The sequence below is a fragment of the Astatotilapia calliptera genome, chromosome 14, assembly GCF_964374335.1.
Source record: "Astatotilapia calliptera chromosome 14, fAstCal68.1, whole genome shotgun sequence".
Classification (NCBI taxonomy): Eukaryota; Metazoa; Chordata; class Actinopteri; order Cichliformes; family Cichlidae; genus Astatotilapia; species Astatotilapia calliptera.
This window is the reverse complement of record NC_137435.1, coordinates 2,369,745-2,397,254: the sequence shown is the minus strand read 5'-3', so window position 1 is coordinate 2,397,254 and position 27,510 is coordinate 2,369,745. Positions and strand designations below refer to the sequence as shown.

Here is a 27,510-nt window from a genome sequence, read left to right as displayed (position 1 = left end):
AATATTCTCATCTTTGACCTCAGATTACAGGAAAACTGTAAGAGGTGACGCAGATATTTTACTGGATTATGACTCTGGGCCATCTCCACTCTTCACCCTGTGATCCACAGCCAAATATACTGTACGGTTTCTGAGATTGCTGTGTTGACAGAGTATGATAAAGGCTAAGAAAATATACTGCCTAAAATAATATCAAAGTTATACAACAAATTACAAAATTGCCACATCTGCTGTTATTGCCATGTGTTAGTCATAGAAAATACATATCATTGTAATATCATCAGTAAAAGAAATACTCCCACTATGTAAGACATGTTTTTAAATTCAGTTAATAAATATTGTTATAAATGTAAATTGTTATAAATATAAATATTGTAATAAATGTAGGACCCTCCAGGGGTTAAAGACATAATGCAAAGCATGTTTGTTTCTTATTGCTTACAAATGTGTTTGCCTTTAACATAATTTACATTTCATTTATACATTTTCACAGACGAAACAATAAAAGAGGTTTCCTGAACTGTTCTTCATGGCCCAAATTTTGAATCCTTTTGAGGGTGATGCATTATCCAAGAAAGTGGGAAATTTGTTCATTGATGTCTGACCCTCGCTGACTATGACGCCTCCTAATTCTGCTTCCAGCCTTGTTGATTAATTTGTTCTTCCTTTTGGCATCCCTGTCACTGATGCTGTCACCAGTTGTACACAGCATCTCTGTTTGTCCACCAGTCTAATCTGTAATTCAGGTGAACTCAGAATTACATGTATCTTTGTAATGTTTCAAAAAATATACACTATATGTTGATGGGCATTGTCACACTTTTCTTTCCGTTATAAGTAAGAATCTCTATGGTTTTAATGACAATTCATATACAGATTGTGGAGGACATTTAATTCAACATTCAAAAAAGTTCCTCATCAGCAGACTGTAGTACAATTTCAGCCCACCGTTAATAAACCCATCCAATGCAGGGTTATCAGAGAAATTATGCAAATGTTATGTTTTCATGTACTGGTAATCTATTTATCATTTATCATGATTCCTGCTCTGATGATTACTTTCTTCTACTTCTGTAATTTTAATAGATAAAAGATCTTGAACATTAAGCTCCAAACAGGATGAGTGAGGAAGACCACAGAGGAGAATCATGGATGTAGTAAAAGAATACATGCAGTTGTTGTTTTTTTCATGGTGGAGGAGCAACTTCTGATACTATCTTAAAGAAAAAACACATCAAATTGAAGAGTAAAAATAATGACAACAATATGTCTACATTTTTTTTATTAATTCCTTAAAGTAAATGCAGTCTTGTCATGGTCAGAGTTGCCCACTCATATTTAACTAATTCAAATACAATTACTGCATATCAATGCTTATGTTCTAATAAAAGGCACTGTTTAATACTTCTTCCATGACAACCCAAATAAATCAATGAGAGGGAAACGGGAAGATTAGTAATCAGGCAAGGTTTACTGTTCATTTACCATGCCCTGATAACAGTAAGCTTAACAAAAGAAAAATGTTGGGGACGAGAACCGGGCGGCTGAGCCAGATCAAAGACATTACTAAAACAAAAAGACGCCAACAGCTTCCCTAAAGTGGAAATAAAATAATATGCAAAACAAAAGGCCTGTGTACCTGCTTGACACATACAGTGGGGCAAAAAAGTATTTAGTCAGCCACCGATTGTGCAAGTTCCCCCACCTAAAATGATGACAGAGGTCAGTAATTTGCACCAGAGGTACACTTCAACTGTGAGACACAGAATGTGGAAAAAAAATCCATGAATCCACATGGTAGGATTTGTAAAGAATTTATTGGTAAATCAGGGTGGAAAATAAGTATTTGGTCAATAACAAAAATACAACTCAATACTTTGTAACATAACCTTTGTTGGCAATAACAGAGGTCAAACGTTTACTATAGGTCTTTACCAGGTTTGCACACACAGTAGCTGGTATTTTGGCCCATTCCTCCATGCAGATCTTCTCGAGACCAGTGATGTTTTGGGGCTGTCGCCGAGCAACACGGACTTTCAACTCCCGCCACAGATTTTCTATGGGGTTGAGGTCTGGAGACTGGCTAGGCCACTCCAGGACTTTCAAATGCTTCTTACGGAGCCACTCCTTTGTTGCCCGGGCGGTGTGTTTTGGATCATTGTCATGTTGGAAGACCCAGCCTCGTTTCATCTTCAAAGTTCTCACTGATGGAAGGAGGTTTTGGCTCAAAATCTCACGATACATGGCCCCATTCATTCTGTCCTTAACACGGATCAGTCGTCCTGTCCCCTTGGCAGAAAAACAGCCCCATAGCATGATGTTTCCACCCCCATGCTTCACAGTAGGTATGGTGTTCTTGGGATGCAACTCAGTATTCTTCTTCCTCCAAACACGACGAGTTGAGTTTATACCAAAAAGTTCTACTTTGGTTTCATCTGACCACATGACATTCTCCCAATCCTCTGCTGTATCATCCATGTGCTCTCTGGCAAACTTCAGACGGGCCTGGACATGCACTGGCTTCAGCAGCGGAACACGTCTGGCACTGCGGGATTTGATTCCCTGCTGTTGTAGTGTGTTACTGATGGTGACCTTTGTTACTTTGCTCCCAGCTCTCTGCAGGTCATTCACCAGGTCCCCCCGTGTGGTTCTGGGATCTTTGCTCACCGTTCTCATGATCATTTTGACCCCACGGGATGAGATCTTGCGTGGAGCCCCAGATCGAGGGAGATTATCAGTGGTCTTGTATGTCTTCCATTTTCTGATGATTGCTCCCACAGTTGATTTTTTCACACCAAGCTGCTTGCCTATTGTAGATTCACTCTTCCCAGTCTGGTGCAGGTCTACAATACTTTTCCTGGTGTCCTTCGAAAGCTCTTTGGTCTTGGCCATGGCGGAGTTTGGAGTCTGACTGTTTGAGGCTGTGGACAGGTGTCTTTTATACAGATGATGAGTTCAAACAGGTGCCATTCATACAGGTAACGAGTGGGGGACAGAAAAGCTTCTTACAGAAGACGTTACAGGTCTGTGAGAGCCAGAGATTTTCCTTGTTTGAGGTGACCAAATACTTATTTTCCACCCTGATTTACGAATAAATTCTTTACAAATCCTACCATGTGGATTCATGGATTTTTTTTTCACATTCTGTCTCTCACAGTTGAAGTGTACCTCTGGTGCAAATTACTGACCTCTGTCATCATTTTAAGTGGGGGAACTTGCACAATCGGTGGCTGACTAAATACTTTTTTGAGTTAGATTTAAAACCGTTGTAATTGATTACAATGAATGTTCTCATAAGAAGAATTATTTGAATTTAGTTACTATTGTCTTGTTGAAACACAGGTCGCATATTTGTGGAAACAACAGGAAACGGAAGTTGTTGTTTCTGTGGTCCCATCTCAGATTAGAGGTAACAACTTTGTCATACGTCACAGTGAGTTCCTGACCCTTAGACCACACAGCTGGCTTGTTGGAGAGGTATGTAAACTAGTTATTTAAAAAAAAAAAGTATTGCATAAGGTTAACGTTAAAGCTGGGGCAGGACATTAGTTTTTCCCTACACATTCAGTAAGTACTACTTTAGATCGACATTCCAGGCATATCCTCATGACTGAATACTGAGTATACGTAAGTAAAAAAAATCTTTATTAAACTTTGTATTCCAAAACTTTATCATGTTTACAAAGTAATAAAAGGTTATTTATTAAACTCCTCAGGTCATTGAAAGTCTCCTGCACCACTGGGCCATTCGGCTAAATCAGGGGAATAATACCTACATTATGAACCACTACATGAGCGGTGTGATCCTCTATGGAGAGAGAACTAATCAGGAGACAAAGCTTGTCCAAGGTAAAAAAATTTTTTATATATTCTAGAATTAATTTTTTAAAAGTTAATTAATGTCTCAAAATGGAAACGGTATTGTTGCAAATTTGTAATTAATTCCTAATATGTCACAGGTGAACTTTGACAACTACGGAGCCGTTTTATCCTTTGTGAACATTGGAAATATACACTGGAAGTTTCTGGTTAGTATGAGCAGCATTTCTGTGAAAACAGTTTGTTTCAATAACACATTATTGAAAATTTATGTACTTTTTAAATTTATATATCTATCGCAGTACATAAATGCAGATGACAGCTGTCTGTATTTGGTCGATCCTTCAAGAAACTCTTTGGAGCAGGAAGAGTCTGACCGTGCAGCCAGAAGATTCCGGTAATTATGCGTCATTACATGTATATAATAACATGAAGTATTAGAGAAGTGACAGGAGGACTTAGGAGGTCTTTTTCTAAAGGTGAACGTATGGTTGTAGATGAAAGTTTAATAAAATCTGTGGTTATCAGTTCTTTAAAGAATTTAAAAAAATAATTCAAAATTACTCACATATGTAATTTTAAATAATAAAAAAACCACTGACAGTGTTTAAGCAGTGATACATTTGAGACAGTTAACATTTGTAGATTTAAAAGAACATGTTAATAAGTTTGATACTTCATCTAACATAATGTAGAGCACAGGGCTTTCTGACACACCATTAAAAACAGTGATATGTACTATATGTGTCTTTTTCTGTGTGACTTTTATCTTTCATTATTATATAAATGTGATATATGTTATGTTCACAAAGTGAATACTTCAAAATGAGGAGGACATGCTACAACAAAACAGACTGGGTGAATGTGAGACTTCGAGGAGGAGTACTGACACATCCATTTCAACGGGATGGTTCTAGCTGAGGAGTAATGGTCATCATGGTATGGCACCACATTAACGCAATAATATTTTTCTGTGAAATTAGATAAGAAGATGGGGTGGGGGAAGTTAAAATAATCTTAAAAGGTTAAATTGTGTAAACAGGAAGTGTTTGCAGATGTTTTCAATTAATTGTTTTTGGGGTTTTTTATTTCAGATGGTCAAAGAAGTAATGGAAGCATTCCCAAATAAACCAGAAATGACATTTTTGACGACAAAAAACGAGATGGCCCAGGCACGAAGGACATTTGCACAGACAATACTTGAGGCCTCTGGTGTGTAATATCTTCTTCAAATGGACATATTTATTTGTGTCAAACTGATGAACACTAACATATATATATATATATATATATATTTATTTACTTATTTTAGTATTTGACAGTGACAACAACTGTGCCATGTGTGCAACTGACTGGGTATAGTATTTTTTTAAATAGTTTTATGTTATCTACAACAAAGTATTTGACTCTGTGTCTTTAATGATTGTAATTGATTAAAACATAGAATTATTTACGTAATGTGTTTATGAAAGTTCATGTTTTTGTTTACAGATCCAGTGTGATAACTGCAACCGCTGGTTCCATTCTGAAGGCCTGGACATGACAAATGAACAGCTCAGCAGTGCTCAGAAGACAGAGTGGAAGTGTGTGCTTTGTGTAACCTAATTCCACATGCAGTGAAAGCTACTTGAATAATCTGCTTATAGTTGTTATTGGTGTTTTGAGGAACACATGTGTAAAACACAATGTGTATAACATTCTTGCTTTGTGCACGTACTTCAAGTATTTCCTTTTTGATTTTTTTGGGTTGATTTGTGTGATGACAGATAATGAATAACAATATATCTAAACTGTGTAGTAGTAATATGAGAAATCAGTAATCTGAGAAATGTAATTTCTCACCCTGACCGGTTGAGGCAGATGGCCCCGCCCCTCCCTGAGCCTGGTTCTGCCGGTGGTTTCTTCCTGTTAAAAGGGAGTTTTTCCTTCCCACTGTTGCTCATAGGGGCTCATATGATTGTTGGGTTTTTCTCTGTATGTATTATTGTAAGGTTTAACTTATTATGTAAGTGCCTTAAGGTGACTATTGTTGTGATTAAGCACTGAATAAATAATGTCTAAAACTAAAGTTGCTACTTGAGGTGGTGTGTGAATGACATTTTGAAAAATTTAAATTGTGTGTGGAAAGAAATTTCTTGTAGTTAAGCAAATACTTCAATGAACTCATTTTGTTTGGTAATGGAATAGGATTTAATTTTATCAGAAATCCATACAGTAATTGTTGCTGTGGATCACGGGGTGCAGAGTGGGGGTCACCCAGAGTCATAATCCAGTGAAATATCTGTGTCACCTCTTACAGTTTTCCTGCAATCTGAGCTCAAAGATGAGAATATATAGAGTACAGTAGAGTAAATTGGGTAAATTCTGCTATCAATTTTCTCAAAAACTGTACAGTAATTTTTGCTGTGGATGACAGGGTGAAGAGTGGAGATGGCCTTGATTCAGAATCCAGTGAAATATCTGTGTCACCTCTTACAGTTTTCCTGTAATCTGAGCTCAAAGATGAGGACATTAAGAGTACAGTTGAGTAAATTGGGTAAATTTTATTGTTAATTTTCTCTGAATCATACAGTAATTTGGGCTGTGGATCACAGGGGGGAAAGTGGAGATACACTAAAACTGGGAGTGGATTGTGAAGTAAAATAGTGTCAGGACACAAAACACTGCGTTTCTAAGCCAGTCTTCACCCATACCGTAATATACGTAAGAGTAGTGCAACCACATTCTCGGTGCGGCTGGCGGAGCGGCTAGCTTGACTGTGACTTCGTAAGTGAGGGCTCACTTGACCGCAGTAACAGGAGAGAGAGGAGAAGAGGCATCTGTGCAGCGTAAACACAGAATAAATCCAGCTTTGTGTCTTTTTCATTGTAGCTGAAGTCCGGTGTTCTGGGAATCCATCCTACCTGGCCTGGGACAAACTATGTTCCTTCTCAGCTCAACACAAAACGAGTAATATTTTCTCTGAATGTGGGACGATTCCGTTTTGTACAGGACGGTTGGCAACTCTACTAACTGACCTTATGAATAAAATAAAGTTCACTATCAGTGACATCATAGCACCCACCCAGCTGTATAGAAACTCCGTCATGCTAGCTCACGCAGTACGAGTTATTGTAACTGACGGTAAAAAGTCAGCACAACAAAATAAACTCCACCTAAACTTGGTTTATATCTGACCCAGACAGACTGCAGGTCATGACTTCTTACCCGAAGTTCAGTTCACCTGACACTCGGACTGGCGGCCGCCTCGGGTCTCTCCTCCTCCTCCTGCCTCCCCTTCCCTCATCCACCTGTTGCCTCAGTGGAAGCTCCGCCACAGCCACCACCAAACAACTGAGTTATTGTTACACATCGACCAGCATCTGGCCAATCCACCACCTCTCACTGTTTATACCGTTACAAAAATAAAATAAAATAAAAAAATCATTGACCCATAAAAACGAAAAATCACAGTCCAGCTATGGTCGTGCCATCAGTTAACCCTTTGTGTGCCAGCTGCAGCGTGCCGACCCCTGATATTACCATATTGTGTGTGTATAACCTCTTTTTAAGTTTTGTGGATATGATACATGGTTATGCTGAGGACATGTCGGCCAGTTTCCACTGGAAATGCCTTTTGGTTAAACTGTCAGCGAGGAATTTGCATTTGCACTGTTACATTTTTATATAACTTTAATGCACATAAAAAACAGCTGCTTGTTTAAGTGAAAATACACTGATGTTTTTTTTGCACTAATAAAGTTGTGGCGTTGTAAAGTATTTTGTCTCGTGTCAGTTATATCGTTATCGCAAATTTTCAAATGTATATCGTGATAAATATTTTTGGCCATGTCCCCCTGCTCTAACCAGGACCATTGCCATCTTCCTGTTTCAGGTAAAGCAGGCCCATCACAGAGCCCTGGCATCCCCGCCCACCGCCTGTTTGACCCGATGCACCTGAGGTCAGTCAGGTCCACACCTCCAGACTCACTAACAGCTTCCTCCCCTGGGCCATCAGACTGCTAACAAACCCCACCCCTCTCCACCCACCCACGAATCATCACTCAGGCCACTCAGACTCTATTCGCCTCCAAGTACAACTATTTTGTTTCCTCCTTGATTGTATATATTTACACTGTATGTCATTTATTCCTGCTGTCTGCTATTTCTGTTTTATTCTGGCACAGTTGGCGCAGAGAACCTGGACGATGAACTAAAAAGTTACACCGAGCCTCAGAATAAGATGGTTTATTTTGAACAAGGACTTATGCAAAGCTGCTCTAGCAGAGTCTGAACTAAGAAAGCTAAAGAATTTGTGTCCAAGTACACTTTTAAAAAGCCAGTAAAGCCTCAATTAGTTTCAAACTGTGAATCATGCAAAGCTGCTCCAGACTCCAAGCATGAAAAACTGGCACTGAGCATGAGCAGAAAGGGCTTCTTTAAATAAAACATTCAAATTTGGGTTACGTTATCTGTCTTTAATGAAATGAAGAATAGAATTCATCCAAACTTGAGGACGGCTGCTGGAGCCTGGATGTTAGTCTGTGCGCTGGTGTTACTTTAATCCTAAAAGCAGAGGCCTGTGGGCCCCGTTCATGTAGGTGTTGCTCTGTAATTAGCAGCTGGTGTCTCTGCGTTATAATCCCGATTTGTAATCCGTCTGTTCGGCCTGTTTTTTTCCGTCTTTGACCTGAACTCAGAAAAAGACGACTTTAACCACCGAGCTGTTATTCCGACATCGTCTCCATCTGCTATTCAGAGCTGTTCCCAACATGAGCGGTATTATCACACGCCGTCCATTAAGATGTCTTTAAATGACAAAGCAGCAGTTTTCCTCAGGGTGTTTCCGTGTGTGTGCGCGCACGCTCGGCTACTGTACTCCCACATTATAATAACATAATCCCAGAGATTTGGCCTGACAGCGAGACAGTATGCTGCCGATTTTAACTGACAGCGGGGAATTATCATCATCACACACTTCACAGACGGCGAGACATGTGTTATTACTGCTGCCGTGAGCGTCAACGTTTGGCCCGCGGACCTTCACCCGGACACTGGAAGCTCGACTCTCTAATCTCCACCAGTAAACCTTCTACATATATACAGCAGACGATTTTCTGCTGCACGGCCCTCGTCTCTTAGCCCCTCCCCTCCACCCTTTGAGACCTATTTGATTTAGGAGTAACAACATCAGGCAAGTCAAATGCTTTTCTTACAAAGGGGATCTATACTGCTGCTCCGACATTCCACTTTCTTTTATAAATGTTGCTCAGATATTGGCTGAAACTCAGCAGGACCAAATCCTCGATGATGAGAGTGAATGGAGCTAAAATGATTTCCTGTTTTAAAACACCAAAGCCTGCATTTTATTGCAGTTATCAGCCATGGAAAATTACATTTATGTCCTTTAGTTTTCCCTCAGAGTGAACCGATTGGATCCTACTGGATAGTGTAGTAGTAAGACTACATGCCTTTGGAGTGGGAGTTGCAAGTTCAATTCCAGCTGTGTGGAGGAGGGGACCACTCTCACGGCTAGAGATTGATGAGGGACATCACGCTACGGCAAGGAGCCAGGACGGCAGGTCAGGGGGGAGACGCCATCACCCCCACCCTGAGAATGGGTATCAAGCCCCAAATGATAGGATCATGAACTAGCCTGTTTCCTGTTGTGTGATGGTATCAGGTCCTGCAAGCCCTCACCTGTTGTGTAGGTACCTGATGAGTTTATATAAAACACATTCATTCTGCTTCTGTTGTTCATGAACAAACATTATTTTATGATCTGCATTCTTGCTTCATCCTGCGTCTTTGATGTGTGTTGTTCCTGGATTTCAGCCACTATGAGGCCCTTCTGTGTAACTGAGGGAACGTGACAGTTAAACTTTGCCCAACTTCATTAACTAGAACTAAAATGAATATGCTAAATGGCTACTGACAGCATGGACTGCTTTCACTCTACTTGCACAAACATGATGCTTTATTTAAAATGAAGATGTTGCAGAGGTCGCCGAGTCCTTTATAAAGTTTTGAGCCACCTGTGCGACACCAGCGTCCGGCATACGGACGTCCTGGACCGTCCGCAGGAAGCAGCAGCCGCCTGCTGCCAGATAATACACGCAGATCTACTTTAATACAAAGAAATCTCGTATTATTCCACCCGTTACGTAAAAGGATGAGATTATCGATATGCAGATTAACGAGCGCCCAATCATATTTCAGCATATCGCCCCGCCCTCCCCTCAAACCATAGGAGCCTTCAGGCGTGCAGATAAAAATAGAAACCTGCAGTTTAGTTGTTAGATTTTAGTCTTTATTGTACTATTTCTTTTCTTGACAATTTGCTAGCGGACATGTGAAAACTTGGACCAACAAAACATCATTATTATTATTATTATTTTAATTACAGCATAATCGTCGGTAATAGTGAGAAGATGTTTTTAAAAAATAAAAACAAAAGAAGAATTGAAACCAAACGGGAACAAAACAAACAAAAAGAAACAGTTTGACTTTAATATTCAATGATGGATTTTCTTTTTTTTTTTTTTTTTTTTCCCCTTTGTTTTAAATTCATGTACACAATATAACAGTCTAAAAACATTAAACACACAGAGCTGAAGACATTGCAGTGTTGGTGGGGAAGTGGCAGTCCTTGGGGCGGTTTATATATGGAAGCAACATGGTCCTGCTGTACTGTCAAATATCTACGGGGGGCAAAGATGGGGAGGAAGAAGAAGAGGAGGAGGAAGAGGAGGAGGAGAGGGGGGACTACAAACCAAAATGGCCGTCGATATAAAACTAACAGTCTTTTTCTCTCTCTCTTTTTTTTTTTTTTTTATGTAATCCACCAATCAGGAGTCGGCAGAGCTTCGGGAAGAGAAGGGGGAGGAAAGTGGAATGTCTCGATTTTCATTTTTTATTCTTCATTTTCTCTCGTAGACAATATAAAATCTCACAGACAAGCAAAGAAAGGATTAAGAAAAGAAAAAGACTGGATGTTTGTATCGGACAGAGGGGGTGGATGGATGAAGGATGGATGGATGACGGATGGATGGACAAAAAGAAGGGCTTGAATTATTGCTTTCCGAGTAATCATTTTTCTTCTCATCTACATGAATTGCATCTTTCTCTCCGTCTCTCATGTTGGTTTGATAACACGTGATTACTCCATTTATTGGGAGGGATGAAGGGAGAGAGGAGGAGGACGGGGAGGAAATAAGAGGACAAGAAAGTGGAGGAGTTGGGGGGTGGGGGTGGGGCTCAGAGCTCCTTGCTCAGCGAATCCCGGGCAGTTCTAATCCTCTTTGTGTGGCCTCACACGTTTCCCGCCTTTTTGTCTGGTAAATGATAACAGAAGAGATCGAAAAAAAGGATTAAAAAATTGGAAAAAAGAAGAAGCAACAGTCACATAAAAGGGTTAAATGCTGCACGTGTGTTCAGTGGTTTAGTACGAGGAGGTTGGTCTCACAGGACGCACACAGAGCAGAACAACACAACACAACGACAGCTGACGAGGACAACAATGAGTCGTCACAGCATGGAGGATCACGTGACAGCTACTCTACCTGTGCTTGTGCTCTTTGTGCTCTTGACCTTGAGGAGGAGATTTGCCCTCTAGTAAATAAACCCGACCACCCACTGCAGCCTGTCTTTGCCTCGCTCACACAGAAAACCCTCCGAGAGCGAGTGAGGGAGGAGAGTCTGTCCAGACCCAGCTTTTCTCTCCCGTTGCTGTCTCAGCTACAGCTAGTGAGAGCTAGAAGCCACCTGAGGATCGAGGTCAGAGGTCGAAGCGCTGTGACAAAACCGGTGCCTTAAACGTGATTCGTGTAAAACTAGCAGCAGGAAGCACAGGAGCTTGTGCGATCACGGAGCTGCGTTTTCACGTAATTCCAGTTTGAACCACAAGATGGAGCCGCGAGTCAGCACGGTGTCCAATCTGATCCGAATCCAGCACACGTCCGAAAGACGGACTCAGCACATCAAGTCCTGTTTAACGCCTCGAGACGTTTTTCACCGTCGCCACCTCTGCGTTTTGAGACCGGATGTGATGCGTGAGCACACAAACTGAAGCACACTGCAAGCTCATTGGATTAACATCCTTTTCTGAGTCCAACATGGCCGTAATTTACTAAATTAACTCCTTGCTTTATTTTGCCAACATTAAAAGGCTTTTAAAACATTTCTGCATCACTGATTCCCAAAGTGTGAGCTGCAGCTCCCTGCAGAAAGAACGCAGCTTTAAGGCACTTGTGCACTGGCTTCACTTCAGACCCAAAAGATGCGTTTTTATATTATCAATGCAGTGACGGTTACAATAACACTTCATGCACTGAACTTGAGAGTTTCCACAAATTAATCTTCCTGCGTTATCGAAGGCAGTTTGGACTTGCACAGCATCCATATGGGAAATAACAGAAGCCAACTCTGTACTGGCCGGAGAAGAAAGGAGGTTTAAATGCACAAACATGGTAATTCTGTTACTACAGATGTAAAGACATCTGAGTCTTTCTCTAAGAGCTGTGCCACATCATTTATTTGGTTTCCAAACCTCTCACCTTCTCTGCTCATCACACACTGAGCCTTAAAAAGCTGCCAAATTGCTGCAGCATTTTCAGTTGGAAGCTCCACCAGTATGTCAACCAAGCAGCCAGTTAGAGGGCTGGAAACTGAAAGCACAACGCCGAAGTGCCAAAAACAGAGTCGGTGTTAAAATGTGCAACTTTACATCAGAAAGAAGCACGTTTACAGCCTGATACAGACACTGGTCTCACCACCAATTAGGGGTTAGGGGCGTGGCCTCTTTGACTGACAGGTGGACGGTGACACAGGTGGCTGTAGGTGCTAGTGGTCTGCTAGGCTTCACCTCAGCTAACTGGAGTCCCTGAACTGGACCTCTGGGTTGCGTTTGTGATGTTTGAGCCTTTTGGAGTATTTTTAATGGCATCATGTGACCAATAATACGGCTGCTGTGAGGTCATTCATGCTAGCAGACGGTCCATGAAGTCTGAGCTCCAGTTTTGCTGAGTGAAATTTTAGATGCTTCATCCAAAAATCTAAACTAATTATCAGAGCTGAAATTTTCATCTGTTTTGGTATGGCATTTATTTCCATGCTGGTTCTTTGTGCCACCAAATAAAAACCCTTTACTGAGCGTTTCAGCAGAGCCCAGCTGCTGGTGTCGCAGACAGCTCGGCACACTGTCCTAAACGCTGGGCGTTAAACCGAGCTCATTTTAGCAAAAGACTTGGAGCTTCAAAGAGACTCCCCGTGAACGGCACAGCAGCAGCAGGAGGAACTGCGATCCTCTCTGCGAGCATCTGCCGGGCTGCAAGAGATCAAAGCGAGGCGCTCGCTGGACACCGAGCCTCACGTAGCGCTTGAATGAAGAGGAGGCTGGAAGTGATAAATAATGGAGGAGGAAACAGAGCACCTTCTGGTTCGCAGGCACTTCACCTCCTACTGATCAGCGTCCAGCAGCTCCTGCCGGCTCCCTGGTGGGAACGGGGGAAGTGGTGGGAACAGGAAGGAAAAGAGCAAGTCCACGGAGCAGACCGCCCCCACGTAAAGAAGAGAAAAGGCTCCAAATGTCAGGAGATGCTAAATTTCACCTCCATCGTCACACTTCCTCGTGCCTGTCCTCGATCCTCTCGTGTGTGGGTCAAAACCTACCAAAGCGACTTCAACATCAAATTAGCTCTAACGCGATGTGCCGCAGAGCAGATGATCTGATATTTACATTTTCATACAAGTCCACGAGCAGCCGGCTTCCTCCCGCGCTCGCCACCTGAGTCCCGGTCACCGTTGATGGCTTTTTGCTGCTCATCTGTGCATGAACTCTCTCTCTCTCTGCTGAACACTCGCAGGTGATTCGCTGCTGAGCAAACATCTACTCTACGACTTACTTAAAGGGATTCAGGAAGAACTGCGTTATGTTTACCGAGCGATCGCCCAGAAAAGCTGGCATGCCTATAAATACAGTGCGTGGTTCTGTGCGTGCACCTTTCAACGTACAAGTAAACAGCGTCCATCAGTGCGTGGGCTGAATATGGAGCTGGTCACGGTTAGCCTAGCTTAGCTTAACGACTGAATGCAGGCGGGGTGAAACTGTAACCTTTCAAACAGCTTTGAACCATCAGTCCCAGCAGCTCGAGTTTGCCGTCGCACCTGTATTTCAGCAGGAGACTGCAGTGAGTCGAGCGCCAGTGTTACAGGGCTGTGGTGATATCAGAGTGTAACGCAAACGGTGACCATAAGCTAGATTTTACCCCGGCTGCGGTGCAGGTCTCTGTCACCACGGAGGCCAGCAGCTGCTTGGATTGGGGCTTCAAACAGCCACCTTCAGCTCTTTAACCTCTTATTGTACAGGTTCAGTAAGAAACATCTGTATTCACTCATCTACCTGCGCTCTCAGGTGTTTGGGCTGCTAGACTATACATCGTCTCTTCTGACCACACTATTAAACTCAGCCAAGTCTTCATGACTCTGCTCCAGGCCAATCTTTCACCAGGACTCTGACCTGCTGTGGAGCTTCATCTGAGTCTAATCACCAAAAAATGTATTACTTAAACTAAATAAATTAGATTCAATTCTTTCAAATCGTGTCTTCTTATTGAATTTCAAAGTTCAAAGGAAATCCTGTTTCAAATTCAGTAACTGCATGTTTGTTAAGTCACCTCGGCCGCAGACAAAGTTCAGTTTACATCTCAGTGCTAAACTCTGGAGCGCCTGCAGGCGTCAGCTGTTTTCCTGCTTTTCATTTGTTTTCATTCTGAATCAGATTTTTTTGTATTTGTGACATTTGAGGAGACTGCTCCTCCTCCTGCTTTCAGTCGTTGCACAAAGATAGGCTCCTCCCCTCAGAGCTCCATGATCACCACGTCTGTGCTAATCTGTGCTAACGTGTGTGTTACTTTACATTGTCACATTTCACTGCATCACGTGCGTGTGTTCCTAGGCATCAGCATCATAGCACCCGTTTAACCCATTGTCCACACACAGCTCCTTCTCTAATTGGTCGGTTGCTGCTGACATCACGTTTTGAACAATGACCACGGCCGCCTCTCTTAGATCCCTCTTCCTCATTTCCTCCTCCTCACCCTCTCTCTGGTCATGTGAATCTTTAGCATCGTGACAACCTCCATTCTGCGGAGACTCCGCCACCCCCTGCCCTTCCCCCTTCTCCCCGCTAACAGCTAATGCTATCTGCGTCTGGCGGTCCCTGTGTGCGGCGCGTTTATTGCTATCGTTTATTAGCGCTTCTTGCCGTTTGCCGTTAGCTTCTCCATCTTTGCTGCTGCTGCTGTTCTGAGGCTCGTCAGAGTCCCGGTCGGCGTGCTCTAACTCACCGCTGTTCACGGCCGCCGTGGCGTTGATGATCTTGGCGTTGGCCTCATCTTTCACCCCTCCCGCCTCCTTGCTCTTCTTCATGGGGCTGCTCCCCGTCGTCTTCTCCTCCTCCTCCTCCTGGTGATTATGTGTGGCGTTCTCCTCCTCTGTGCCGTTGGAGCAGCCGTTCTCCCCGTTGGTCACCGGAGCTTCGGCCGTCGTCTTCTCCGGCTCCTTCTCCGGCTCCTTCGCCACCTCCGCTCCACTCTCCTCCGCTGGTGTCTTCTCAGCTGCCGTCGCTGCATCTTTGTCGTTGGCCTCTGCGATCGCTGCGGCAGCTTCGCCGTCAGCACCTCCCTCCTCTGTCGCCGCCGCTGCCTCTCCTCCCTCTGTGGCCTCCTCCTCCTTGGCGCCCTCGCCCGTGTCCACACTGGTGGACTTGCCCTTCCGCATGATGAAGTTCTTCAGGGAAACCGCACGGCCAAAATGTGAGCGCTTGGCTTTGGCCGACTTTCCGTCTTTGCCGTCCTCTGTGGCGCCTTCCTCACCTGGAGTGGAAAAAAGCATTTGAGGTTAAAGTTCATCAGGGTGTGCATCAATTAGTCGCACAGGATTACAGCGGGTGAGTGGAAGAAGTGTTCATCAAGTGTTAGCAAATATTTATATTACTAAAAACAAATTTATTGATTAAAAATATTAGAGTCTGACCTCGTCCTTGAGGTCCAGATCTCTAAGCTTCTAACTTGTCTGATATTTTTAGTAGCTCCACCTATGGCATCAATGTAAAAATCCTCATTCTCACGTTATCGTATTCACGCCGCTGCTCACCCAGCGCGGTGCCAACATTTAATCTAATTACACTGAAGACTGTAAGTCCTTATCATATCACGTCTTATCAAATACATCCCTGTTTTCTCTTTCTTCTTGTTTTATGATTTCATTAATTTTGCTAATGTGGTCCTTTCTTACACTTGGCAAACATTCATGAAATTCATTCAATCAGGTTCTTCAAACAAAAAGACAAATGTTCATTTCCTTTTTAAGAAAACAGTTGATAAGTTGTAAAACCAAAGACAAGCTGTCGAGTCTATTTTGTAAAGTGCTTCTCATATTTCTGTAGTTTGGTTTCTTTTTTAAGATTTTCCTTCTTCTACGTTAAGGATCATTGCACGATCTGATATCGTCGTGTTGGTGTTGTTCCCAGATCATCATATTAAATGTTGTTCCAGGATCAACATTGCAAGTGACCAATCAGAATGTTGTGACGTCATACTTTTGCGACTTCGGGAAAAACTGCCGTAAAACAAAAAACTGTACTTAAGCTGCGAGAAACCGCTTCTGTCCGCCGATCAACGGACCCTGACCCTGACCCTAACCCTTTAATAAACGGTAAACAGTAAGCAGAACTGATATTGTACTTGCAAAATTTGGAATTTCATAAATGAACGAATGGCTTGGTGCGCAAAAGAATAACGTCACAACAATGTGATTGGTCACTTGCAATGTTGATCCTGGAACAACATTTTCATGATGATCTGGGAACACAAACACGACGATATCAGATCATCCAAGGATCATTACACTGTTTCTGTTGAGGTCTTTTATTGTGAAAGGCAGGAACAGGAATAAGCCCTTTTGGATAACAATGACATCATGTTATTTAAGTTTTTTTCAGGTTGTGGTGAATATTTGAGCTGCCATGTTTCCCAATGAATAAAGTTTTTCTTATCTTAAAGCAAAAAAACAAGAACAAACTTTTATTTTTAAAATTAAAACATGAAATTTCAACTCTGAACCAAAGAAGGTGGAATATTTTCTCAGCCATTAAAGAAACAAATCTCTCATTTTCACTCTGCTGTGTTCTTGTGAAGAAAGAGCAGAAAGTAAAGCTTAATTTAGTCTCTTCTGTTGACCTAAGTTATGCTGTAATTTGAATTTCACATCACCCGTTGAATATTTTATTTGGGACAATGTTCAATTACATTACCTCCCCCAGAGTTAGCAAGCCTTTAACTCCTGCGTGTCCTTGGTGGAGAGCGACAGACTGAAACGAGTGCAAACAAGCTGCCGGCTTCAGAAGCTGAATTTTTAAACGGTGTCCAACTGTGGCGCTGACAAAAACACAGCAACGCTTAAGACCTGCAGTCAGACTCTTAATACATCTCCGCTCGCTTTAACTTCCTCCAAAAGATCATGAAGCAGAAACCTGGAAATGACGACGCCCAAAGTGCAGCGATTCTCAATCTAAAGGCCAAACCCCCAGTGCAGGTCATGTGATAACTGGCGAGATATTAAATGAGTTTCATTTGGTTATAAGTTTAAAAACTGGATGAGCAGAAGCGAATGGATGGATGGAGGGATTTTAAAGAGGAACCTCTAAAGTTTCAAGAGTTGATGAGCGTAACACCAACACGGTCACTCGTCACGCACGGATGCCCACACCCTGTCCTTTAGAAGAACATCTTGATGTGCAGAGTTGAAGCCGTTAAAAGGCTGCATTTATGAGTAAAACAAGCCTAAATTAAAAGCAAGAGTCTGCCGAGTGTGGCTAACATTATCAGCCTTGGCTCCTCCCACATTAACGCCCACATACCTGCAGAATGCGGTTACACACCTGCAGCCACTGGACCTGCACATGCTTCACTGACAGCCTGGATAAAGACGGTTGCAACTGCTTTGGCTGGCTGACGTCAGGGTGACTGAGGTCAGATGAAGACTTCGTAAAGACCAGTTATGTTCGCGCGCTCGACTCTGCGCTGACTCACCCGAGGCCGCAGGCGCCTCCTCCTCGCCTCCGGGGTGGCACTCCGTGTTGGTGCGTTTGCTCTTGGGGATGACCCGCTTCTTGAAGGAGGTCCAGATCTCGTTGGCGTGTTGTGTCACCGTTCCACCTGCTGCCGCCGCCTTCTCCTCCTCACCTCCCTCTGCTTTCTCCTTCTCCTCCCCTCCCTCTGTCTTGCCCTCCTCTGCTCCTCCCTCTGCCTTAGCTGCTTCCTCTCCTCCCTCAGCTCCTCCTGCAGGCTCCTCAGGCTTGGCGTTTTCAGCGGAGTCTTTGTCGGAGCCCTTGGCCTTGCCGCTGATGCCGGACATGGAGGTGTCCCTCTTCAAGCCCTGGAAGGTCCAGGAGCGTTTGAGCTTCCACCTCTTCTGGCCTGACTCTTTGGAGTCAAGTGTGGAGGAGTCTCCGCCACCTCCTTCTCCCTCTGCTCCTTCCTCTTTCCCATCCTCACCTCCTCCAGTCTTCTTGTGTGCCTTCTGAGCCATGAGCTTCTTGAAGGAGTGCCAGCGCTTCATGTGCTTAGTGGTTGCTGAAGAGGCCGAGGCTTTCTGTTCCCCTTCTGCACCTCCCGCTGCTCCTCCTTCTTCTATGATGGAGTCTGCAGTGGTGTTAAGTGCTTCGGGATCTTCCAGCCGGTCCAGAGACTTGGACCGGACCTTTACTGGTTTCTGGGGCTCTGCAGCGGCGCCCTCCTTCTTCTCAGTGCTGCGATGGGAGAAGATTCTCGCCACAGGCTTCCTGATCAAATCTCGAACTGTGGATTTCGCCTCCGCTGGTTTGCCCTTCTCCGCTTTCTTCTCGTCTTCCTTCTCTCCATTTTCCGCAGCCTTCTCTGTCGCCGCCTCACCTTCTGCACCTCCTTCTGCTCCTCCCTCCGCTGCTGCTGCTGCAGCTTCCTCCCCTCCTTTATCGGCCTCCTTCTCCCCTCCTTCAGCCGCGCCCTCCTCGCCTCCAGCTGCAGGGGCGCTCTGCTCTTTCTTCTTCCTTCCACCCATCACCTTTCCCAGGCCACTCTTGTTGAGGAAGGAGTCCAGGAACGAGGTCTTGGGTTCAGAGGAAGTGGTGTTTTCGCAGCTCTGAGGCGGCGGCGCATCCTCGCCTGCCGCCGTGGCTCCCCCCTCCTCAGTTCCCACTGTGTCCGCCACCGCTGTGTCGTTATTCACAGTCTCTTTGTTTTCGACAACCTCGCTGTTGACGGCTGTGCCGTCTTTATCGACAGCCTCGTCGTTGACAGTCTCTGAGCTCGTGTTGGCGTTTTTGGCCGCTTGCTCCACCTCTGCTGGCTTATTTTCGGTGCTTTTTCCATCTTCCTGGAGCACTGGTGCTGTGCTGGCCTCCGTTGCCGCCATCTCAGAAAGGGAAACCAAACAATAACAACAAAAAAGTCTCTTCCTTCCGGCCTGCCTTTCTTCCCTGGCCTTCTGTCCTCCTCTTCCTCTCTCTCTCTCTCTAGTGTTTCGTTCCTCCCGCTGTGGTGGCACTCTCAGGTCATGGAGAGCAGGGTTGAGAGCAGTGGCGAGGAGGAAAGATACTCAGCATCCTACTAGACCTCCAAACTCCTGCAGGAGGAAAAAAAAGGGAGAGAGAGCGAGAGACAGATGGTTAATAGTCTGAAGCAACACCATAGGCGCTCAATGAGTCTGGTCTGGTCTGCACCGAATGAGGAATGAAGTGTAACATGATAAGGAATCTCAGCAGGACACAAAATACAGGCATGTTTCCTAATCACACGCACACGCACTAACCTTACCCTAAACATAGCCTAACTGTAACCCTGACACTAAAACCACATATTTTGTCTCTAAAATTCCTTCAACTTGTGCGACTTGGATTTTGGTCCCTATAAGTACAGTAAACTTGCAATTTTTGGTCCACACAAAGATATAAATACATGCAACACACCTTGAAAAGGATGAAATGCAAAACCTACACAGAAGTGGAAGGCCTCGGTGTCGCGCTCACAGGATCTTGTAAAGCATTTGTTGCTTTGCTTGTTGTCGTTCAGCACGATTTATTTTTTCTTTACAACTCCATCAGTATCACAGGAGAGTGGGACGGGATGTTCCTTCAATCATATATTGACACCAATTGTGTTCTTTATGATGTATAAGAACACAAGCACTGACTCAGCAAAAGTACATTTTGGGTAATCATCGTGTATTTTATATGTTTGGTACGTGGCACCAATTAGACACTGTCCGTCTTGTTCTGAGAGACGCACATAAAACACCTGCTGGTGAGATCAGTGTGCTGCTGGTGTGGTTTGTTTTCATTGAGGAAAACTATAAAACACGACCAGACTGCTGCTTCCAAACATTCCTCGGTTGTAACACATTTTGACAGTTTAATGAATGAATCAGCAGATCAATGACTCACACACACACACACACACACACACGAGTGCCGACGCAGAGTAATTTTCAGCTCTGAGAGTCCAGACGTTTAGTGTGCACAGTCGCACACTCTCAGAGGAGAAGGTGAAAAGAGTGAGTCAGACGCCGATGGAGAGGCACTCGGGTGGAGAGACAATCACACAGAGGAGAGGCAGACGGAGGGAGCGAGGTGTAAACACATACATCACATGCTCCAGATAATCTCACACTATGCTGTTGCCACAACTGACTGACCGGCCAACTGGATGGCTTACTGGTCGACTGCCTGTCATTCTGGCTTGCTGATGGGACGGATGATTTGCGCTCATTATCCCGTGATGGCTGAGCGGCGCGAGAGGCAGATTTACGGGCCGTCTGATTTGTTGTTCAACACCTCTGTAGTAAAGATTTGGATTTGCATAAATAAATCCCGGTGAGGACGATACGAAGCGTTTGTGTTAGACGCTTGGTTTACCCGGCCACCCCAATCACTAATTTTACAGCACTGCTTTTACCTTTGCACGTTGTTACAACCATCTTACTCTGGAGTGAATGACATAAACTGCTGCTGGTTTTAGTTCAAATCAAGTTCAATTTCATACCTACGCACACAAAAAGCGAAACCCCGTCATTATGCAGAAACAATAACTAGAAACAAAACAATGCAGCAAAAAACCACGAGGGCTCTCAGATATAATGGACGGCAATCACAGAGAGCAGTTACTGAGTGATGTGTGCACATCTGCACACCTGCGACAGACCTCGCTGACATTGCTCGGAGGAAATACGAACGAAAGGAAATCTGTGGGAAGAGCAAAGAGCTCCCTGCGACATAGTGCCACATCTAAATGACGTGTTATCTTTACTACCTTCGCTGTGACATTTGATACCAACATTATGTGGCTTTGCCCCAAACTGCTGTGTCCCGGCCTGACCGACTCACTCATTTATATATTCATGCCTGCCAGTGTTGACGCTTCAAAGGTTTGGTGAGAGCAGGTGATAAAAGCCCTTTTTTTTGCTAAACTAATCGTTGTAATAAAAGATTGTGGTGACAGAGGACGGCGTCGAAGTGCTCCATCCATGCATCATTTCTTTGCTGCTTGCAGCAGTCTCAGCAGAGATGCCCGGATCTCCTCTCGCCATCTCCTTCATCAGAGTCACCTTCACGCCCTTCAGAGGAAGCTCCTTTCTTGCACTCTTAACTGAGATTATACTCTTTTGGCCGCGACCCACAGCTGGTGGTCGTGTGAGCTCAGCTCAGTTCTCTCGTTGCCACAAATATACTGACTGCGAACGTTGGATGGCACGTCAGTCCGTCGGTCTTGCACCTTCCTTCCCATCACTCATTAACAAGAACTCAGGATACTTCAGCTCCTTGCTTGGGACAACAACTCCTTAACCAAGAGGGAGCAATCAGCCTTGTTCCAGCCTCAGACCTGGAAGTCTGACTATGATGTCCAAGCTGTAACAATCGACATCAAAATTATCCAGCTAGGAAACCTGAAACCAGACTGTGTGTGCAGCTGTGGGCCGTACAGTCGGGCAATAAATACTGCCCTGAATTATGCAAAAATATATTTGAATAAATACTTTTATAGCCGTGGCTGCCTTAGCCACAATGGTCACTTCTTACTCGTGTTTTTCATGCTGTACTGGACTTTACCGCAGTCAGAAAGAGGTTTCGTATCATTTCATGTCTGAGTTATTGAATCTGGAAGCTCAAATGGTGAATATTTTTTCACCTTTACCAATGTCAAGCACACAAATGGGCCTGACTGGCTGTTATTCATTTATTTGGTGCGTTTTAAAGAAGGGCAGCATTTAATAAAAACAAAAAATATACACAAATTATATGAAGTGACTGGAAAAAGCAGCAACATTAGAGTTAAAATCCAAGAGACAAAATAAAAGCATTGGCAGAAATAAATGTGACCATGTGGCTGGTTTCTGAGCCCCTGAAGGTTGTAGCCTAGGGATAGAAACACATACACCGCCACTATCACACAATATTAAAATCACTGCGTCATTTAGCTGAAATAAACACAAATTAGGCTAACAGCCACATGACGCTCAGCACATGCATTCACCTTTATACTATCCCCCCCCAGCTGGCGCTGACTGATTTAACTCCAGCTCACTGGACTTCATCACGGTTTGTCAAATATCAGCCATCTTGGTCCCGTTCTTCCAATAATTGGTTTGTTTGCCTCTTTCCTTCATCTGGCGACGCGTTCGCTCAGACTGTTTGGAAACATCACATTAGCAGCTGAGTTTGGACAGAGATTAAGAAGCTCTTGATCAAATATTCTGCTTATCAATAATTCAGACGCCGATGGGCTTGGTTTCATCAAAATACTTCCCAAGCAAACGTCGACTCGGGTTTACTTCGATATGTCATTTCAGTTCCGTTTTTACAGGATGAAAAATAGAATAATTTCATTGATGTGCCGCTGATTGATGCCAAAGTACAACAAGTCGTACAGACTGATGGACACTGGCACCACCATCTGTTTTTCCATTGCAGGCTGCTTTGTTTTGGCTGTTTTCACTTTAATATTGATCATTATTAATCATTTAAGTGAGTCTTACAAAACCTACCAAAGAATCAGACCTGTGGGATTTTAGGGATGTTCTTTGGATCGAATCAAATCCACTGGACTTTAAACAAAGAGTAGTAGTGTCAGCCACTGGTTTTGTGTTCTAGGCTACCGGGTGACATGAGGTTATGGTACGTACCCCTACCCTAGATCAGCCGTGCCCAACCCCCGGGCCTCGGACCGGTACCGGTCCGTGAGTGGTTTGGTACCGGGCTGCGAGAGTTGAGGCTCAGGTGTAAAATGTATGGTTTTCAGGGGTTTTAGCGGTTTTTAGTGTTATTTTGTTATCGTTTTTATCGTTTACTCTGTTTTCCTGGGTCTTTTCACGTGTGTTATGAATAAATATTTTTTTCGGTACCGGTACTAGCTTTATTTTGTATTTATCAACGACACCTTAAAAGCCGGTTCATGAAAATATTGTTGGGCATAAACCGGTGCATGGCGCAAAAAAGGTTGGGGACCACTGCCCTAGATTTCATGAGCTGGAATACAGCAGGTATCACGAGGGTCCAACAAGCCCTAAAAAGTCAGGAGCTGGACTTTACAGGATCTACCTGCGTGAGGGAGGTCTGGCACAAAGGTCTCAATACTTACCAGAAATGCAGATGTGGGGCACACCTGGGCCACACATTAATTGTTATTTATTGATTGCTTAAGCAGACCAGAGAGGGGTAACCCTAACCCTTCATGTCTGCATCTGAAAGCCGTTTCAATCCCGTCTTTAAAGCTTCTAACTAAGTCTGAAACTCGTCTCACGCTCCTCATTTGCCGTAACGCTGAGCTTCAAAACTGACATAACCTAACAGACCGTTCTTTACATTTTTAATAAACTGATTCAAAGAACACTGAACATCAGCATTGAGCCAAGGCCGTCAGAGAGCGGACAAGTGCTTCAAATAAAACAGGACCGGTGAGAAAAAGTTGCTCTGCTGTGAATTAGAGGTGACTGATCATCTCAACCACGGATTCATTAAACGGGATTTAAGGATTAATCGCACGGCGACACAGGAGAATAGAAATCCTCATCACTGCAGCTTTAAACAGACGTTATAGCATCAGTTGATCCAACTTTCTGCTGGGTTCTACCTCGATGTTTGAGGCACGTTCGCCCACACGAGACGAGCTGGGGCTTTGTTTCAGTCGCTCTTTATTTTGGATGGATTGTGTTTTTGTTGTGTTTCTTGCTGGCGTCTGATTACGCTGCAGCAGAGGAGCATTAGCGTGTTGGATGGTGGATGTGAGGCTGAAGCCCCGAGGTGTTGGAACAGCATCAGACAGAGGACGACGACAAAATGGAGGGAGGGAGCGAGGAAGGGGAGGAGGAGGAGTGGCGCAGACATGGGCTGATTGTGAATCCGCTCTTTCTGTTCGTTTGCCTCTTACCATTCACCTCCGTCTGTCTGGTTTTTTCTCGTCCGTCTCTTTCGTTCTCGTTTGTTTTCCTCTCTCTTGCACTCGTCTTTATTCTCTCCCTCTCATTAAATCTTTGTCTTTGGGTGTTTTTGCCTCTCCTTTCATGCTGTGTTCTCTTCTGTCTCTTCCTTTTCACTTTAATTCATCCTCCTTCCTTTTTCCTCTCAGCCACATTCAGTTATTCATTTCACTCTTTCCGTCTCTCCTGCCGTCACCGTCTCGTTTTTGCCTTCATGTCTTTTGCGATGCCAGCTTCTTCTTTCGGCATCTTTTGTATCACGTTTGTTCTCGTTCACCTTCCCATGTCTCTCCATCTCTGACTTGATCTTTTTCCTCCAACCTGTTTGTCAGTCTTCATCTCTCCCGGTTTATCAGCTTTATATTCATCTTTCTGATTGTTAGACCCAAATTCACCATTTTTATTTATTGTAACAGAGCACATGTCCCCATAACTAGTCAAATGATACATTTAAATGCTGATGTCCTCAATGTTTGCCACAGGAAGTAGGAGTCAGCCACACATTTCAGCAACATTTAAAATCTAATTGATTCAATCAAGCATAACCTTCACTCAGGTAGGTCATGAAGTCAAGCTCGGCAGATCAGCTCATCTGGTTTCAGCCCACATCATCTGGTGGTTTAGCAGACTTCCTTCTAGACATATCAATGGCAAATATCATAAAGGACACTGAGCCAAGATGTTTAAGACCACCTACATTTGCTTCTGCAAGCCGCTTGGCAATCCACCACCACACTACTGCGTAAAAACTCAACACCACAAGTTCTGGAAACTGAGAAAAGTCCTGAAGCTCGAGTCTCCTGAAAGTATTTGAAGAAATAATTAAAATTTGGTCTAATGAAGTAAAGAGAATGGAATCGACCACAGTGTTGGTTCAGACCTGCTACAGTTGGGATCTATTTATGTTAATTTAACCTACAGTCACATCTGCAACCAGCTGTGCAGCCCACCTCACCCCAGCCTCCCTTTTTAAAATATTGTTCCTGACTTTATAAATATAATATCTGCCGTCATTGCCTCGTTCTGCTCTGAGGTCTTGGGGAAATATGAAAAAATAAAATCTCTTTTGATTACACTGCTCCTGACTGGTACGAGAAAACGACCATCTTCGTTTAACATGAGCAACGACCGCTATCGTGACGCCGGCATCTTGGAAAGGTTTAAACGAAGGGAGTGGATGTGGTGTAGTTTGTCAAGGTCAAGTGAAGACTCAAAGGACCAACAAGATGTGTTGCGTTTGTGCAGCTGTGAGTTAAGTTGAGCGTTGTCGATAATAATACATTTTAGGCACACGAAGCAGCTGGGATGAGTCACCTTCTGTGCCGGGCTGGTACAGACTCACTATGATGCAGTCTGTCTGTGAGCACCGTACGGCCGGGAGTCAAAGTTTAACTTCATGCAAAAGATCGAAAGCACACAACTGCACTTCAATTCCAATGGAAAGCAAAAGCACAGCTGCACAGTCAGAGCTTAGGACGTGTGTAATATGTGGAGTCAAAGCACAACACTGACTGAGTGAGACGCATGAGACTCGAAACCTCTTTGTATCGTAACTGTAAACACAGCAACACTGCTGCGAGCTGAAGCATATTTCTAATTCATGAACTACCAATTTGGAACAGCAAATACAGTTTGGGAGGATGTAATGAATTCATTTTTATCAACGTAATGAGAAAACATTTTAATGAATACATCTGAAAGCTGCGTAGTGTTCACTAGCAATTTACTTGATTTGTTTTCCATCAGTCTTTGGCAACTTGCAACAAACATCTTTATTATTTCAGAGCCAACTCGATGCACAGTTAAGGTAAGATAGCCGGACGCAACATTTAAACACGTGTCCACACAAAAGTGGAATCAATTTTGCCTCTGTAGCTTTATATGATTATGCTGTAGGTGAGAGGAGAGCTAACAGTGCATGACGGAAGCTAACAGCAAAGTATCAGCAGTTAGAAAGCATTTCACACTAACATGCTAACAGCTTTTCTTGCACTGTGATTAAAATCTGCTCCACTCTTTGTGCACGGAGGTGTGCTCGCAGTGAGACTGAGAGCAGGAAAGGAGAAAACCATGTGACTCGAACTGAAAGCAGTAAGACGCTCACGCTAACCAATCAATGAATAATCCAAAGGTTTATGTAAAGCCTGGTTTATGGTTTCAAGTCTTATTTAAAACAACATGATCCTCATTTTACACATTTTGGTTTAGATTACCACAAAACAAACATGGCGGCTGTGAAAATGCTCAGTTAAGGAGTCAGAGGTTGGACTTTACTAATCAGTGGCTCTGTCAATGTTCAGTATGTACATTTTGTAGATTACCTGACAGAAAGGGAACATTTAATCCATCATCTACGCCAACTGAAGCAGAAATCTAATATTTATGTACCAGTGAATTAGGGCTGCCACGATTTGTCGACTAGTCACGATTACATCGACTATCAAAATCGTCGACGACTGATTTAATAGTCGACGCGTCGTTTGAAGCTTTGTAAGATCACAAAAGACGCAGGAATAAGTAGCAGGATTTAAGAGTGTAATAACGGACTGAAACAGAAGATGGCAGCACTGCATGTACAAGGATGCCAGCTGCCGTTAAACCCCGAAGAAGAAGAAGAAGCAGCAGCGGTGTCCCAGAATTCATAGCGCAGCCCAACTCAGTTTCCAACAATGGCGGAAGCTAGTTAGTTTTAATATTACTCTTATTATTCTTTCTGGGTCACAAAATAAACGTTTAACATATTTTCAGGTGAGAATGTAGCTGTGTAAACCTCAAATATCGGCTCAGTTTATCAGGACACCACATATTTTCAAAAGCGCTCCGACGTTTTCGGAGACGTCTGTTACCCACTAGCTCGATAGCTAGCCGGGGGCTAGGTCACTAGCGCCGTGAGAACACCGGACTCCCGACTAATCGTTTTCAAACCCACCGCCGTCTTTCGCTACTCAGGTTAAACATGATATATGAGTCACTTAGATAACTTAAAAATTTTATTGTTTGGCTTTTTTCAGTGTTTTATTTGTTCCTGAGTAAATCTGTTTGGCTGAGATTAAAGTTATAGTTTTTACACAGCTGAATAAACATCAAGCAGACAGCTGATCATCAGAAGTGTGAGATGCTCGAGAATTTACTCCAGTGTCCTGTTATATTTTAGATAGCAAGGAGTTTATTAAATTTTAATGAAATTTGCAGATTGTTTCGGTG

The 27,510-nt window shown here is 43.6% G+C and overlaps 1 protein-coding gene across 4 annotated transcripts in view; it reads right to left on the bottom strand.

Moving 5' to 3' along the window:
- Positions 1 to 10,086: 10,086 nt before the first annotated feature.
- LOC113035964 (uncharacterized) overlaps positions 10,087 to 27,510 on the bottom strand; it is a 38,259-nt gene continuing 20,835 nt past the window's right edge. For all 4 annotated transcript variants that reach the window (XM_080288382.1, XM_080288385.1, XM_080288384.1 and 1 more), the window contains exons 2-4: positions 17,889 to 19,461; positions 15,144 to 15,671; positions 10,087 to 11,132 (exon numbers count right to left, since the gene is read on the bottom strand). In XM_080288382.1, the coding sequence (XP_080144508.1) occupies positions 11,110 to 11,132; positions 15,144 to 15,671; positions 17,889 to 19,251 (1,914 nt within the window). In that variant the 5' untranslated portion in view covers positions 19,252 to 19,461 and the 3' untranslated portion in view covers positions 10,087 to 11,109. The remainder of the gene's footprint in view (positions 11,133 to 15,143; positions 15,672 to 17,888; positions 19,462 to 27,510) is intronic.